Source organism: Papaver somniferum, unplaced genomic scaffold, assembly GCF_003573695.1.
Source record: "Papaver somniferum cultivar HN1 unplaced genomic scaffold, ASM357369v1 unplaced-scaffold_81, whole genome shotgun sequence".
Lineage (NCBI taxonomy): Eukaryota > Viridiplantae > Streptophyta > Magnoliopsida > Ranunculales > Papaveraceae > Papaver > Papaver somniferum.
Genome location: NW_020651082.1, coordinates 8,622,566 through 8,640,343, shown reverse-complemented (window position 1 = coordinate 8,640,343; position 17,778 = coordinate 8,622,566). Strand labels below are relative to the sequence as shown.

At 35.2% G+C, this 17,778-nt stretch overlaps 3 protein-coding genes across 3 annotated transcripts; all 3 read right to left on the bottom strand.

Moving 5' to 3' along the window:
• Nucleotides 1-395: 395 nt before the first annotated feature.
• On the bottom strand, nucleotides 396-1,636 carry LOC113345135 (transcription factor bHLH51-like). The gene is made up of 2 exons (XM_026588966.1): nucleotides 1,252-1,636; nucleotides 396-1,162 (listed from the first exon to the last, which is right to left on the bottom strand). The coding sequence occupies exons 1-2, from the start codon at nucleotides 1,432-1,434 to the stop codon at nucleotides 602-604; spliced, it is 744 nt and encodes a 247-aa protein (XP_026444751.1). The 5' UTR covers nucleotides 1,435-1,636; the 3' UTR covers nucleotides 396-601.
• Nucleotides 1,637-8,762: 7,126 nt separating this feature from the next.
• Nucleotides 8,763-9,685, bottom strand: LOC113345266 (EP1-like glycoprotein 2). Its single transcript, XM_026589057.1, has 2 exons — nucleotides 9,622-9,685; nucleotides 8,763-9,406 (listed from the first exon to the last, which is right to left on the bottom strand). The coding sequence occupies exons 1-2, from the start codon at nucleotides 9,683-9,685 to the stop codon at nucleotides 8,763-8,765; spliced, it is 708 nt and encodes a 235-aa protein (XP_026444842.1).
• Nucleotides 9,686-10,112: 427 nt separating this feature from the next.
• On the bottom strand, nucleotides 10,113-14,219 carry LOC113345551 (bidirectional sugar transporter SWEET17-like). Its single transcript, XM_026589311.1, has 6 exons — nucleotides 14,082-14,219; nucleotides 13,918-13,954; nucleotides 13,607-13,817; nucleotides 13,334-13,495; nucleotides 12,671-12,790; nucleotides 10,113-10,552 (listed from the first exon to the last, which is right to left on the bottom strand). Exons 1-6 carry the CDS (start codon nucleotides 14,113-14,115, stop codon nucleotides 10,421-10,423), a joined length of 696 nt encoding a protein of 231 aa, XP_026445096.1. The 5' UTR covers nucleotides 14,116-14,219; the 3' UTR covers nucleotides 10,113-10,420.
• Between the last annotated feature and the right edge of the window lie 3,559 nt (nucleotides 14,220-17,778).

Here is a 17,778-nt window from a genome sequence, read left to right as displayed (position 1 = left end):
ACGTCATTCTACTAATAGTCTACGAAATAGTTGCAAGCATTTCCTTATTTGTAACTTCACAAGGTAAGGAAATAACTGAATCTCGATTACTAATAATTATACTGTGTGATATTTGGATCCTACATATAACTCCCCCAAAAAACTCAATTCCCTGACATTCTAGTTTTTACGACTATCAGGGAGTTTGAGTTTCTTTCAAAATCTCCCACGACTAATAGGGTTTTCTAGGGAGTTTGGGAGAATCCTCTAAACTCTCCCACGACTAACGGGGATTTTGAAAGACTCCTTCGAACTCCCCCACGATTAACACGAAAGAGCCCAATTATGCCCAATTCCCTTGAAAACTAGCACCCCGTTAGAGTTTCTATGCAAAAAAAACAAACATTCGTAGACAGTTTCATGGAAAATTTTTACATTGTTAATGCTCACCGGATCAGAACATATAATAGATAATCGGGTAAAACTTCTTTAAAATAATTGCTCTAGCATCAACAAAAAATATTTTTTTAATAAAAAAAATTCATCCCAGTTAGGATTAAAAAAATTTATTATTTTAAGAAATTATTATTTTAACAAAGTTATACTGCATATACAAAATGAATTACCACGGAAAATGGGAGTGACGTTGCGGGAACAAAAGTCTCTGCCTCTTGCTTGAGAAACCACTCGTAGATGTCCAATGTGATGACGAAGGGGGAGTTATAACTCTACCTAAAACAGCTCTAAGTGATTGTTTAAGTGAATTCAAACAATTTATGTTACTGCTACTTTCATGATTATCGATATTGATCAAAACTATGTTTAGAGTAATCCTACCACCTAACGTTACTATCTCTGTTCTTATAGTTCTTAACATCTTTAAACCTTTCAAGGCGTCAATGAGATCCATGAACAGCTGAGGCCTATCTTCACAGCTGACAGTTGCCATGAGGTAAATTTCATTGTACTTTCCTTTGTTGCTGCAGTCACTATTGCCAGTGCCATTGTTATTGTTGTTGTTGGTGGCGCCTATGGTGGTTGTTGAGGCCGTCATGTGATCAACAATTATTTCATCGGACTCGTTGGGGATTGCTGACCCTTGATGGATGATTTCGCCTACTAAGCTTCTCTTTAACTCTTTTAAATGATCTACTACACACCCTAACAGAGAACCCTTGTCCATCTGCACAGTGTATGCACCCACAGTGTATAAAATGTTGAGCTCATCATATACATGGATTATTGAGAATAAGTATGTGCAGATACATCTACCTTATTATCAGAATGAGGAACATGGCGTTTAAGAGCGGAGAGGTGTGAATTAATTCTCTGACGCCGCCGTTTCTCAGCTAGACTGTGACTTGTACTACTACTAATAGTGCTACAACTATTGTTAGCAGTAGGCGCGGATGGACAGAAGAAAGTAGGCGCATCCGCCTGAACTTGAGGATGCATGGAATGAAATATTTGTTAAGCGGACTTGTAAATCTCTAGTTCCCGTCCTCAGCTGCAGGCTAGTAACTTGTTGCTTTAGAGCTTACTACTCTGTATGTATATAAATAATAGAGGGAGGCAGTGACTGAAGAATTGGATTCATGAATCCGCCAGGTTTTTTTTTTGCTCTAGCAACATGTCTCCCACCACTCATTCATCATTTGATTTGATATGTCATTGGATTCCATGTGGTACTGTTAAATCACAATATCAATCACTTAACCTTTTTAACAATTTTTTCAACCTTCCTGGGCAAATAAAAATCTGGGTCTTATCCATAAATGATCTACTACTTATTTGATTACTTCTATTATTAGTTTTGTCTCAATCATTTTCTCAAAGTTTTTCCACTACAAAAGCAGAAGCTACCCCCACATATTTTAGATTAGCCGCCTAGTGGACAGACAGTAAAGGCTACATCTCACCTTTGTGACCTCATAACTCATAACAAAAAGAATAACTTAATTACCGAATGGGAAAGTTAGGTGCAGGTCAAAAAAAAAAAAAAAACAATATTCTTGTTGTTAGGCTCATAGTTAATTTTAGATACCATGATACTCATAATTGTCAGAAATTATTAAGAATATTTGCATGGCGGGTTATGCATACTATTTTTTTTAGGGCATAACTCGTTATGCATCCTAATTAGTCAGGGATATAATTGACAACGCAACTTGGATATAACATATCTAGAAAACCGCGCCTTGAAATTTAACAAATTTTATATCGTTGAAAATCTTTTTAAGAGAGTTACACAATGAGTATAAACAACAATATCAAATTTTTGTTTTTCACGAAAAAATCGGAGGTGATCATCATTTTAGGGAAAATTTTCGAAAACTGACTACATATTCATTATACAGACTCCAAAAAAGATGCATAACACATTATGCAGACGCATAACTAATTATGCAACCATTTTCTCGACTGCATACAAAGTTATGCAGTCTATAACGAGTTATGTAGCCATTGTTTTGGTTGATTTTAGTGCGTACATAAAAAAATTGATGCATAATTGGTTATGCATCCATATTTAAGGATGCATATCAGGTTATGCATCCATTTTATCGATGCATAAAAGATTATGCAACAATTTTCTCGATGCATAATGCATTAAGCAGCCGTATTTTGGATGCATATCATGTTATGCATCCATTTTATCCACTGCATGATGCATCATGCATCAATTTTCAATTTCACATAAAATAACAAAGATGCGGGATAATGTGCTATGCATCTATTTTTTCGACTGCATGACATGTTATGCACTCACAATAACATTATCTTCTTCTTCTTCGTTGTTCATCATCCTAGCTCAAATAAGCTTTATTATTATTCCCTGTATTTTCTAAATCTCAAATCAACTTTTCTTCCTGTCTTACTTGATTGAAACAATTACAAACCCTATCTCCATCTCAGATCCATCTTCTCAATCATAATACCTAATTAAAAAAAAACTCATTCATACATCTTTCGGAAATAACAAACAACGAGATCTCGATTCATCTTGGAACATCACCTCAAACCCTAACTTTCGATTTCATTCATCTACCGTTTCCAATCTTCATGTGATTATCCTGTCTATCAATATTATTGATCATAAGTCACAGTTGGAAGGAAGAAAAGAAAAAAATATTTGAAGAAGAAATTCTCGTGAAGAAGAAGAAGAAGAAAAGATACGAAGAAACCAAATTTTATAAATTGTGGGTTTGGGAGAAATTTTCTCACGAGAATTGGGTGCGCGCGTGAACTTTTCCGCCCGTGGGTTTCACAGTGTAAAAAATATGTAGAATGGGTCTCCCTGTAGTTTTCACTTATTGAATTTGAATTATTGATGCTACTATTCTGCTAGTGGTACTGTTTTTGGAGGACCCATTATTCTGCAGCTAAATACATGGTTTCCTCCAGATTTTAGCTCAATTGAACGATGGGACATGCGACGTTCCTCAATACCCCTAGATAGATATACCGGGAATCAAATCTTGTGACACATCCCCGTATAAATCTCTCTGTGGGGTCTCATTAGGGGTTTGTTTCTACCGGGATATTTCACAGTAGATTTTTGATGTCAAAAGTAGTTGATCATCCTTCAAAACTATCACAATACAGACCCATAAGGCCTTGTAACGTCACATATAAAATCATTTCAAAAAATTTAGTCAACTGACTTAGACCCCTTCTTCCCTTTTTAATAAGCCCCTACCAAAGTGATTTTGTTCCACAAAGATCAATACATGATAATATAGCAATTGCCGGGGAGCTCTTCCATTATATCAGAACATCAAACCTCATCAAAGACCCAAAAATAACTCTTAAACTAGACATTCAGAAGGCCTATGATATATTAGATTGGGGATTCATTAGAACCTCATTTACAAAACTAGGATTTCCACCAGCTTTTATAGAATACATTATGTTATGCGTAACAACAGTCACATACTCGATCAACATAAATTCTTCATGATAGAGGAGTGATATGCCTAAATATTCTTCATGTGCAGCGACTAACCCGAACCCTAGATTTATTTTCTGATGAAGAAAAATTGATCTTTGCCCGTGCCAAATCGCCGATATACTTTTATCAAGAAAACCAAATACGAACAAATTCGTAGAAAAAAAACACTATAAAAGTGTAGATAAAATCGTCCAAATAGCGGAGAGATTATTGGAAACAACAAAATAACTAAAAATAAAAAAAGAGAGAGAGCAGAGATCGTGTGAGAATTGAATTCCCCATCACCTTGTTGGTTGTTGTCGATGCTAACAACCATCAACAGAGGTTTGGTATCAATTCTTAGTATCCGAACAACGAAATTAAAAAGAAAGAAAAGGTTAGAGCTCAAAAGGTTATCTGTTGTTTTAGGAAAAATTCAGGAAAAAAAAGAAGTCTATAACATGTAAACTGTGAGGTCACTATTTCATTTCTTTTTTGCATGGGCCACCAAAATGTCTGGACCAGGTCTGACTAATTGTTAGTAAGCAAATGAATAAAGTAGCAAGCTTCAAACCATATAATTAATAAACCGGCCAAGATTTTAAATTCTTTCATAAAGTGGTCTTTGCGTTAGTATTTCACCTGGTCCCATCGAAATAGTCCAGTACGCTAGCACGCTGACGTGGTCAATTTTTAGGCACAAAATACCGTTATATCCTCTCCTTTTTATCTTTATGATTCAACATTTCTTTCCCATTCCTTTGTTTTTCTTCTTGTTTCTGTCTCTCTTACACAATTTTTCTGGTCGAAACTAGGGTTAGAAACTCAGGTGATTGATAAGGAAGAAGTGATCAGCGATGAAGACGTAATTATTATCGAAGAAGAATAGTATTTGAACTAGTGATATTTGGAAATTTTGAAGTTTTTAAGGTTTCATTAGATGCAACAAAGATGAAGTACAGATGGGGATGAAGGAATTAGAACTCAGATAAATTTTTTAGAACCCACACATTATTTAACTAAGTATTTGACGAAAATTCATACTTAGATAGTGCTGGATTTCGATTGAATAGAATTCTAGGGTTTGAGGTTCTTTCTCCCTTTTTGTTTAGTTTTGTTAATTTAGGGTTAAATTTTGGTCGCAGGCAACGCTGGCTAATTAATATTGCTGTTGGAAAATATGCGTAGGTTTCTCGGAAATCATGTTCATGCGACTACAAAATACTAACAAAAAAAGAGTTAGAAAGACTTATCGGATTGGTTGATCGAGACGAGGTAATCCTCTTTCCTTAAAGACAATTCATCCCTGCATACGGTGCTCACGGTTCTACGGATGTCGCCTTCCAAGATACAACGATCATGCCTTATAGTAAGTAGCACTACAATACTTTTAGGACAGCGAATGTTGACAATTACTGTGCTCTTAATGACTCTGACTGTTGACATAATGACATGTTCTCTTTCTTCTCAATAACTTGTAAAAACTCATACAAAACAAAACTAAGAGATGGGTTTATATAGAGTCAATGGTGACTCTACAAGGTGTCTTTTCACCAGTAGGTGACTCTCCATGGCCAATGATGACTCTCCATAACACCTATTCATGACTAGGTGTCTTATGGTGAAAAGGCATAACCCAAACACATCTCTTGGGGTTTAAATCTTGAAAACAATTTTCACTCACATAATTAATTTTGACTCAAAATTCCAACAATCCCCCACATGAGTGAAAATACTAACTCAACAAAATTTAAAAACTTTTAAGAGAACAAGCAGAAAATATAATGCATTGGTAAATTGTAGCTTTTGGCTTTGAACCAAACCTAGTGAAAATCTACCGGATTTACTAGCCAATCAGTGGACGCGATGTCTTTGAAATGTTAGCCGTTGGGTTAAATCGATACAATAAATCTCACACATTATATCTCCTTATAATTATCAAATTCCCGGTTGTGTTCATTTCGGCCCTGAACGTTCTTGGAATTCTATGAGTGCTCTAGATTAACCTAGCCTTTAAAGTTATCATAGAAGCGGCCCACTTTTCACTCATATAGGTGATCTCTTATTTGAAAGTATCCTTCCATACTTTTCTTAGTTAGACTAAGATATATGAATCATTAAGAGAAAATCTCAACCTCTTACGTGACAGGCAACACTGACTCGTATCATAGGAATGGGAAAGAGAAAATCTCTTTTAGTGTTTTCTGGCGAGTTCGTCACAACTTAGTTTTCCCTTTTGAACCTAGACCATGGAATCTCCAATCTCTTTCACATCCTGACAAATCCTTTAGGGTTCACACTACCACCTCCTTTAGGGTCCGTTTGGCACGTCAGTATTAGCAATACATGACATTGCCAATTACATGTAGTTGCAATGTCATGCATTAAAACTACATATAATTCAATGTTTGGTGTCTGGCATGAAAATAAGATGAATGTAACACAACAATGCATTTTTAACTTTAAAATCTAATTACGATAGAAATAAAAAATATTAATTTTTTTTTAATAACAACTAAAATTATAAAAATAATTTTTTTTAAAATAATAATACAACACTAAATAAGAAGATTAAAATTAAAAGAAATTTAAAAAAATTTAATTAAAAAACATTTGCTAAAATTTAAATAAAATATTAATGAAATTAAAAAATAAATAAAATAATATTAAAGAAAAAATTTAAAAATAAAAAAGAATTAAAAATTAGTTAACTAAAACTGAACATTTAATAAATAAAATATAATAAGAAATTGAAAAATAAAATTAAAAGAAAAAGAAACCACAAAATTTAAAATAGTTATAATAATTAAAAAAAGGAAACCAAAAAAAATAAATAATTAAAACTAAACATAATATAGAAAAGAAAAAAGAAAAAGTATAAGAAAAAACTAAATAATTTTTTGTAATAACTTAATAATTAAAATAATAATAAAAGATAAATTAACAGAAAAAAATAATAATGAATATTTGATAGTCAACAAATACAGTTTAAAAAGAATATAATGAAAATATATCTGATTATGTAAATAAGCGGTCAACATTTATCAACGGTGTAGTTGGAGGGGATAATACAAGGCCGCGTTCAATGCATACCTGAAGAGGAGGTTATTCAAAGTAGCTCTTTGGAGATATTAGGAACTACATGTAGTTGCTATGTCATGTAGTTGGATTCATACCAAACACCCAACATTTGAATGCAGCCTTTGACTGCACTACACCCTCCAATTACATCTTATTTAAGCGTGCCAAACGGACCCTTAGTGTTCACACTACCACCTCCTTTAGGTGTTAACAAATAATTATTCAAGTGGTCTGGTGGTTGGCATGCTCCCTCCCATTACAGAGGTAGGGGTTCGAACCCTGTAATTACCAAAAATCCAATTTAAGGAATTTGGATGTAGTCTAAACTCTACCAATCACTAGTCTAGGATATCAACAAAAAAAAAATATTCTGGGCAGACCTTAAAAGCATGCATCACCGTTAGACGTGCGCTTATTATAAGAACGCCCCATTCCAGATGCACTCATTATCCCCGCTCGATCAAATATAGTTTTGGGTAGGATTCCAGACTAAATACGGTCCCGACCTAGAGATTTGGGGATTGATGTCACGCATTAATGGCTGTATCTCTAGACTGATTTTCTGACATTATTAATGTCAAGTTGCAGTTTTATGTACTTCCACATTTTCGAACAAAAAATACCCGGTACGTACGGCACATGACAGCATCAGCAGGGCATGGTGATGTTCCTGGAAAGATCCTTGGAAATGCCAGATCATGGAAACATGTTATAATCAGAGATAACTAGCTTGATTCACTGTTCGAGTTAGCTGAATCCCTAATGCTACATGCTCCCTCCGCCATTGTCGTGAATGGTTGATAAGGGTGGAAAATGTCATGTTTCCATGTTTTTGCTTTGCCAATGCTTAAGCTAAAAATGAAATAGCAGTACGCTGGAAATGCTCGTGCAAACATATTAATTACACAAAATTGGTTAAGAAGATCAAAATCAATAATTCTTGGGTGAAAAAAACACTCAGATTTTGATACTGTTTAAATGGCCAAAAATTTAAAAATAGCCAGGATGTAACCGGTTTCATTCTGCTAATTTTCAAATAGTTTTTCTTATTTTTAATTTACACAGGATGTATCCAGTTTCATCCTTGCTAATTCTTTTTGTCCATTTCACCCATACTAATTTTTTTACTCGTCCATTTGAACAATGTTTTAAAAATATTTGGACAAATGACCCATTTTCCGATTAATTTATCACACAAACAAAACCGATTAAATATTTCAGAACATATACTTGAATTCTTAATCTCCATAATGGAAAACAGCCCTTATTTAACCAGGATAGTCGGATTTTCTTTTAAGTATTGATCATACAACCCACGGAAGCGTTAGGAGGGCAAGCGCTACACATCCCCACATTACAAGACCCAGATGCACCACATTTTGATTCTAATGCACATTGCTCCACAGTATCTCCGAAAAATGCATAACTATCATCCCAGTATGCAAAACCATTAGGCCACGTATAGAAGTTATGAACTTTTAGGTTTCCATCTGGTTCCAACCTAAGAAATGAGAGATTAATCTTGGCTCTCACATTCAGTGTATTTTTGGTAAGGTCACCAAAATACACTTCCGCAAGTATGACTCTTCGCTGTAGTGGTCGTAGCTGAGGGAGAGCCATCTCTGCCGGTGCTGGGGAGGGAGCCTCCGATTCTGGCGAAGGAGGGGGGAAGCGGCCATATCTGGCAGTCATATCAATAAATGGTGGTTGGGAGGGTGTCGAGCTAGTGTTTTCTGCATGTTTTTTATTCGCGAAACCTAGAGTTAAAAAATAATTAAGTAGCAGTAGTAGCATCATCTTGTTGAGCTGAATCATACTTTACATTACGAAGACCGCTTGCTTCCCAACCTGCATACCGAACCAGTGTACCTGATTTGTTTTGATACATTATGAATCCGTTTTTGTCAATCACTAAACTGTAAGGACCATTAACGAGTTTCTTACTACGGCTGTGCATAAGTGATGGACCTACTAAAAGGCCATCACTTGGATAATTGATGCTCTGCCAGATAAATCTCCCGTCTTTATCATGAAGTACTAAATTCCCATTTGGTTGCATGGAGATACCAGTAACACCTTTGTTGGCTGTATTAGTCTGCCATGCTACACGACCATCGAAATCAGCAAGGACTAAATTACCATCACTTCCAAAAGTGAGAGTAGAATTTTCACCAACAGGGTCGGTTGGATTAGCACTCCAAACCCAAAATATTGAGTCTCTTCCAGTCTCACCACCACTTATGCCAAGAACAAGTTTATTAGCATCCTTGATAGTGCTATAGAAATATAGACTGAATGGGTATGAATATGGTCCAGGGTCAACACGACGGTAATCCGCCGCGTAAAACCATTCACCATAAGTAAATTCACCTTGGTTAATGAACTGGAAAGTATTGTCTTCTGGAACTATAGAATGAACTAAAACAGTAGAACATAGGGCAGTGAGTAACAGAAGGAGATATTAAAGAATTGGAGGAGCCATGATGGTTGTGATCAGTAAGGAGATATGTGAAATGTTGATTGAACTGAGAGTTTTATTTATAGATTCCTGGGGATCAAACTTAAGGAAATGACTGTCTGTCTCGATGGAGTAATAGATAAGCTTGCGATATAACTAACTGTACTCTATTGACTTGACTTTCTTGCTTCTGAATTCTCAATCTCAAGAATCTTAGTTTCGATCAAGATTTTCCGCATTAACTGAACAAGAAGTTGAGTTACAGCAAAATAAGAATATTCTAATGATTATCTCATAGTGAACCCACACACTGCGCCACAAAGTGAGCCTTAAACTTAACTGCATTAATTTGAACTGTTTTAGTGCCGTTTGATTCTCCATACAACCAGCAAGTATTGTACTAATTAGGTGCAATTTTTTTTTAATTAATAGAGTTTTATGGATTAATCTGATGTCTTTTTCAGCGCCTCAAAATTGATCTTGGTCAACTTTGCCTCAGGGCTGGGCTGGCTGGCCTTTTTTTAGATAAGTCATAAGATCAACAAGAAGACATGGCTGGCTGTCTGGCCGTGATGCAAGCTCTTTATGTTTGTGGACGGGCTCGACATTAATGTACGTTGCAGTGCCTAACACTGGTGCCCACCGGCAAGATTTCCAGGCAAGAAATGGGGAAAATCTCAAAAATGCTAGATAAATAATGATAACAGATCAAATTACAATCATTGTGCACATTCAATACAAAACTACACACTGGCAGAAAAAATATCAAAAAAAAAAATCAAGGCAGGGAATGATTAGCTATTGTTAAAGGGAGAAGAAGGGATGAATTAATGGCGTTAAATTTGACATATATGCAACTCTATATGTCAATGAGTTGCTGTTGTTTCGTGTGCATGCGTGTGTGTGTATATCCTAACTGTATGGTTTGCGTACTTGATGTAGTTGGCCTAAGCCTGTGCTGTATTGGATGATCATCAAAAGGTAGCTGGCAATGGCGGCGAAATAAGTAGGGGCTCGACGGATGATGATGACTTGGTAGAATTTCTGTAACGTGCATAAAGAGCCAACTGAACTATTCCGAGGAAGAATCCGATCCCATTTGGTACCTGTTTTTATTTGTAGGCTCACAGAATTAGGGCAACAAATATGAAAGCGAACCAAAATGACAGCCAGATATGAAATTAAGTTCAGTACACAACATTTAAACTCTAGTTGGTCCTAAAAACATAAAGTCGAGTGGGACAAAACCAGTGATTATTGCTGCATTATTAGAACAAGCCAACTAAGATCCAAGTGAATGGACAAGCATAGATTTTGAAGGGGCCATAACTAACATTTTAAATACCGGGTCGGGCCAGAAGGAGTGGGAATTGAAACACTTCCTTTAAGAAAAACATTAAAGAAAACACCTATTTGAGATGAGTATTTTTTTTTTTTTTTTGCAGGATACACCACCAGTTAAGAATGTGGAGAAGCGTTCGCAGTAAAAAGGGCATTGGAGTGGGCAAAACAACTAAATCTGCACGACTATCAGGTGCTAACGGATTGCAAGATTGTAGCAAACTTTTTGGTTAATAAACCTTCTAGTTGTGAATGGAGAACTATAAACATACTAGAAGAAGTGAAGGTTCTTTTGGGTTATGTAAATAGTAAAGTATTGTATGTTAATAGATGTTTTCTTAAAGAAGTAGACAAACTAGCTAAACGGGAAAGATGTAAAAAGGGTTCTTTTTGTTTGTCGAAATCCCATCACAACAGCCTTAACACTTTGGGTTATAGATGCTCTGATGAATGGCTGTGATATAAATGTATATAATTTTCCTTAGTTTTTAATAAAATCTTTTGCTTATTAAAAAAAAATGAGTACTTTTCACGTTCTAGGCATACATACTACATATATAGGTTTAACAGAACGGGTTACCAGCTCTACAATGTCACCAAATTCCATACGACCGAAAAACTGTTTTTGCCATCCGCAAATTCCATACAACTGAAGAAACTGTTTTTGCCATCACCAAATTCCATACAACTGAAGAACTATTTTTGCTTAGTACTATAACTTCATTTAGAATTTAGTAATCCATGTGACAACTATAGGGTTTTAGAGCAATTCATCAGAGCATAAGGAAGTGGAACATTTATCACCCTGTTACCTCCAACTCTTTTGGGCTCTCTTTCGGTCGGAGGGGAATTCAAGAGAGAAAAATTCAATCCTTCATGAGTTCTCCAAACTCTTGAGTGGAGACTCAATCCGCTGACTTCCTGCTTGAGAGTCAGGTTCCTGGGCCAATTGGGCTAACCCCTGAATTATGCCTAATCAAGACAACTGATTGTCTGGAACTTCTAAATACCTATTTGTGATTGTTTAGATTTTTTTTCTTCTTATTTGAATGTACTTTAAATTATGAAAAGGCTTTTTGAGAAAAAACCCAAGATGGTGTCTGATTTCTATTTCGCTCAATTCTTTTTTGTTTTCATGAAGTAGTATGTTAAAACTCAAGACTGCTAATAAGGGGTACCAAATTGTAGGCCTGTCAATATTTGTCCGATATCCGGTATCCGTTTCCGAGTATTCGAGATCCTATAGGATTTTATCCGTTTTATCGGATATCGGATATCGGATCGGATATTTTATCGGATATTTCTTCCTTAACATATCGGAAACGGATTAGACCCCATCCGAAATGTTAATATCCGATATCCTATAGTATAGGAACTTATTTATAATTTATCCTAATTTCGAGTCTAGTATCGGATATTATCGGATATTGTCGGATAAATATCCCATAAGTGTCAATTATGAAAATGTTTTACAAGGGTTTTTAAGTTTTTTTGTTATAACCGGATACTATCGGATATTTATCGGATATCCGACAGCTTAGCCTATCGGAATCGATATCTGATTTTGATATCCTATAGGATATTATCGGATATCGAATATCCGGTAGTGCTTAACATATCGGATATCGGATTTCTAAATATCCGACGGATATTCTTCCATTGACAGGCCTACCAAATTGCTTGGGGTGTACCGACCATACGCAATGGGTGCTTTTGTCTCATGTGTATTTTGGTACACGCGCAGACAAACAATTTGGTACCCTGTTTGCAGCCTTGGTTATAAGGCTCTTTAAAAGAATTGCTCTCTTGTAATACAAATAAACCCCAAAGCTGATGAAATATTATATAACCTCAAATTAGGTTGACAGATAGAAATAACTTACCCCAAGAAAAGGATCTTTTACAAGAATCGCATAGAAGCACCAAACTCCACCATTCAAGAAGAGGAAGAACGAGAGTAAGAAGGGCATATACTCCACGCTTTTAGTCGTCACCACAGTTCTCTGTTTCACAACCACAATCAACACTCCAATTAGCATCACTAAATATTTAATTTGTATAATTGTTCAATCAATGTGATCATCTTGATGCGTGTATGTACATACGATTGTTGATAGGCATTGACCTTACATAATTATGTACTAATTAAGTCTTAATTTAATAGAACCATACTAATGCTACGACCTTTGGAGAATTAAAACGGCGGATTCTAAAATCTACACGTTAATTCCAAAGATATTCGGTATCAAGTTAGTATTGCGTAAAAGAAAAAGAATAGGTTAAATATACTACTAAAAGGTGACTAGAAAAATAATAATTTTCACTGTCCTATAAAAATTATAAAGGGAGTAATTAACAATTGAAATGATTAACCACTAATAACGATATATATAATTAGAAAAATAACAAGTTGATTAAACCTTTTCTAGGTGCTCAGTTAGCGCACCTAAACATCACATAAGAAGTTCGATAGATAGAAACAAAACTTTGAACATCAAGTGAAAAACTTAGGTGGCAAACTAGCTAATAAGATTTAACTATCTCACCATTGCTGCTAAAGGTGAACCATACATAACGATATTTAATCCTGCACCCAAGAATCCTATTGCATTGATCCTCACATCGCCGTCCAGTGCGAAATGGGTGATCAACACCGCAGCTGCGAACACAATTATATCCAAACCCACCACCAATTGTGCCGTTTTGCACTGAAAATGGTAATCCATGCAAAATATACTTCATCAACATCGTTAGTTACTCAATAACACATTTACGCAGTGGTCTGCTTAATGATGAAAAGTGTTGAATAGAACAGTTACCTTCACTCTCCGTGATGCGTATGTGAGAAACAGTATGATATAGATGGTTTCAACGACAACTCCGAAACCATTCACGGTGGCGACGAGATAAGCACCGGGTTTTGTAACTCCATAATAAGTCCATAGCAAGGCATTCAACAAAGTGCAAATGTAAGGAAGACTTTCGAATTCTTCAGTCGCTTTATTCCTCACTATTCGATAGAAAGTGTCTCTGAAAATTACACCATGCAATGCTCAAAATCATCAGATTATTTGCAGAAGCAATTGAGAAGAGTATGAATGAATTACTGAGTAGTTAGCTAGGAATTTACATGGGTGACAGAAAGACCAAAACAGAAATGAAGTTGCCTGCAAATTAAGATCAGAGAACCGAAAGATGATGAAAAGTCAGAAACTTGCAAAAATTATAAACAACAGAAGTTTACAAGAAAGAACTAATTATTATGGAGTTATGAATATGGATAGTCTCACGCACCTACAACTCCAACAAAGAAACTTAGGTTATCCATTAATTGTTTGGAAAGAAGAATTGATAATAGAACAGTGGTGGATTAACGTCTGATATGTACTTGTATAGGTGTTTATCTATCTATATATACAGAGAGAAGTAGGGTACGTAGGTCCTTTAATAATTTAAAAAAAAAAAAGAGTAGGTTGTGAGAGAGGGAACCAAAGATTAATTTCTGGAGATCGATCCGACCCATATATGTGGTAAGGCATGCTTCATGCATTTTGTGTTGTCAAAGTAGTTGAAAGTTGAAGTACTAGAAAACATGGTGGGTAAATATTAAGTAGCTAGAGCCTAGAGGACCTTGCTTGGTGACCGACAAAAAGTTTTCGAGTCGACATTTGTGATGGTCTATAAAATGAAATTAAGAGTGATCCTTGTGCGGATAATATAAATGGACCATATAGACGGAGCCAAAATTACAGGTAAGAGGAGCAAAACAAAAAAGATATTGTATTTACTGTGAACAAAGAACAAACATGGAAGTTTTTGAGGAGTTTTACCGCTTTTGTTAAAATATGGATGAGTAATCTTGGAGAGACCCATGGAAGTGAAGGTAATTGAATATCACCTGCACAAAATCATACTCGAGATAGTCCGTTCTTGTGATGGGAAGACAAAGAGATGAATAGATCAGAATCAATATACGAGGAACACCAGATTACCGAGCTTCTCAGTAATCAGTAATCTGATACTCCTATTAGCAGGGCCGTTTTAAGGGTTAGGCGAGCTAGGCGGTCGCCTAGGGCCCCAACATATTTTTTTATTTTTCTTTTGCTTATAAGGCAATTGCTAAGAGTCATAAGTGTCACTAAATGATTTTGTCACATTTATTTATATGACAGACGCTTGTGATTGTTACAAATTGTTTGGAACAACTATAAACATCACTAAGTTTCCGTTAGTTGCCAATTTTGGGATATTTTATGCCAAATGGAAACTTTACAACCCAAAAAACTGTAGAAAAAAATCAACATCCTTGGATCGCGGAGCTAAGTCCAAATTATCACTTTTAATAGTACATGAATTTTATCTCACAAACTAAAATTTTGCCGCTATTTTTAACTGAATATCATATAAATTTAAATTCGTCTAGGACACTACGAAATTGTAAAACGGCCAGGCCTATTATGGATGTTGCATAAAAATTGATTCAGTCACATATACCACTTAATTATTCTGTGATCATCCGATGATGAATCCTTTCAAAGCTAAAACATGAACTCGAGGACCCGAGAAGACAGGTATTCGGGTTGATCTTGATTCTTGACCCACGAATTTAAGTTTTTTTTTGTTGATGTTGTTGTACAGTGGTTCCTTTCAAATGGGAAATCAATCAATTCCTATACCCTCCTATATAATAATAAATGACACCCTGGATATATAATTGACAAGGTCTGATCGTGCATCACCTGTTCCTTTAGGTCAGAACACTTTTGTGGTTATGTAAATGTTTTTGTTTGGAGGAAATGTATTCTCTACTGAAATTACCCTTAACAATGTCAGGAAAACGTGCCTATTGTTTATAACTTGAAGAATTAGTAGTGCTTCCAACGTCATTTCCTTTGACAATTGCCACCACAGATCGTGGATCACATGGCTGAAGAAATCCCCTTTTCACAAGTAAGAATAAGACCCCATATTTATTTATATATATATATATATATATATATATATATATATATGCTTAAAAAGACAATTACATGGGCCAAATTGGTACAATTAATTAGAGACCGAGTAGATTCCTATTGGAATTATTACAAGGGGTCTCATTACGTATTCTTGTTGAAACTGATTTTTGTTGCATCACAAACAACCATTCCATTCTACGATCAGATTGAACTGTTTAGGCAGTAATTAAGGTAGTCAAGAGTTCACTTTAGAGGGATAACTAAAGTGAGGTAAATTATGATAGAAAATTTTGACATTTTCTGCAATTTTATTGGTTTTTATTGACATTTTAATGCTAATTCGGTGTGTCTATCCAGTTGTAATTTATTTTTGATTGAGATTAAACGTTGTATAATATCTTTTTTTTTTATATCTACCCAACATGTGTAGGGTACTTTCTGTGGACTATACATCAGCGTACACAATAATCCTTAGAAGGGCGGCATTCTAATAGGACAAAAAGGATCATTACATGATCATTCAAGGTATCCCTTATAAAAAAAGTACTAGAAATGATAAATTAATCTTCGTTATTGATAACATAGTTTAATGATGATAATCAAATTTTAGTGTTAATGATTAATTTCACTTATATTAACTCAAAATCAAAACCAAAATCAGATTTTTAGAGTTAAAAAAAAAGTTTAGAGGAGAAGGTCAATCTCAATCAATTGAAGAAATTAACCAACAAAATGAAGAACCAGGACCTGAAAATGATCCGGTATACTTCTAAATTATCTAAAATACGTAAAAAATTCATTTTTTTTACATTTTCAGAGCTAATTACGGTTGGAATTTTGCTCATAACCAACCGTAAATCGAAGTTACGGTTAGTAAAAGATGAATTACCAACCGTAACTGGTTAAATTTGAAGAAAACCCAATCGTAAAACCAGTTACGGTTGGTAACTAAATGCTCGATACCAACCGTAACTGAGTTACGGTTCGTAAACTAAAATGGTTACCAACCGTAACTGAAGAAAATTCTCAGATATAAGAACATACGGTTGGTAATTGAACTATTACCAACCGTAACAACATCAAAATATCCAGTTACGATTCGTAATTGAGTTAAAATCAACCGTAACTCGCATAAACCCAGAAATTTCAATTTTCATTTAAACCCCTAATTTTTGATAGAAATTAAACTTAAATCGAACAAAAAAAACCAAATCGTAACTGGGTTTTCAAAACATACCTCATATAAGTCATTACACTACACTTGATTAATTTTCGAATCATCGATTAATCGAAAAGGATGAAATTTTGAGTTTTGATGGAGGTTACGGTGGATGGGAGGAGGAGAAGAGAAGAAGAAAGAAAACAAAATTTTAATTTAGCTTTGATTTAGGTTAAAAAATGGGGAGGGTAATCTAGTTAATTTACACCCTTTATAGGACATCCCCTAACCAACTAGAGGGACATTACTATCACATTGCCGCCCCTCTAATAAACCATGCCGCCCCTATAACAGGTTATTAGAAATAATCTCACATTATCTGCATCATCCATATTGTGAAACCTATAAGTTCAAGGCAACTCTATTCTTGTAAGCCGGGTTTTGAGGGTAGTTAGACCCATGGGTTTCTAAGATGGTGTCAGAACTAAGCTTGGATGGTGTATGAGCTCTGTATTTCATAGATCAGCGATTCGAACTCAGTGTTGAGCACATGAGTATCCCTCTGCGTTTCAGAATTTAGTGCATGTAATCCGTGTTCAGTGTTTTAGAATCAATGTGAATATCGTATTCAAACTCGACCCCTCTCGAGTTCGAGGGCGCCGTGAGAAGTTATCCCACATCACCTAAATCATCTAAGCTTGGATGGTGTGTGAACTCCGTGTTTGGAATTCAGTGTTAAGAATATGTGTATTCCTCTGTGTTTCAGAAATTAATGTTAAGCGCATGTATTCCGTGTTTAGTGTTTTTAGAACCAATGTTATCCAAATTCGACCCCTCTCGAGTTTGAAGGGACGTTAAAAATTGTCTCACATCA

Coding starts and splice junctions, on each gene's coding strand:
- LOC113345135 (XM_026588966.1), bottom strand. CDS start 1,434: ATGCATCCTCAAGTTCAGGCGGATGCGCCTACTTTCTTCTGTCCATCC. Junction 1,163..1,251: donor TTCCTCATTCTGATAATAAG/GTAGATGTATCT, acceptor TACACTGTGCAG/ATGGACAAGGGTTCTCTGTT.
- LOC113345551 (XM_026589311.1), bottom strand. CDS start 14,115: ATGGATAACCTAAGTTTCTTTGTTGGAGTTGTAG. Junction 13,496..13,606: donor ACGCATCACGGAGAGTGAAG/GTAACTGTTCTA, acceptor TACCATTTTCAG/TGCAAAACGGCACAATTGGT. Junction 10,553..12,670: donor TAAAAGATCCTTTTCTTGGG/GTAAGTTATTTC, acceptor AAATAAAAACAG/GTACCAAATGGGATCGGATT.
- LOC113345266 (XM_026589057.1), bottom strand. CDS start 9,685: ATGCGGAAAATCTTGATCGAAACTAAGATTCTTGAGATTGAGAATTCA. Junction 9,407..9,621: donor TTCAGAAGCAAGAAAGTCAA/GTCAATAGAGTA, acceptor CTACTGTTTTAG/TTCATTCTATAGTTCCAGAA.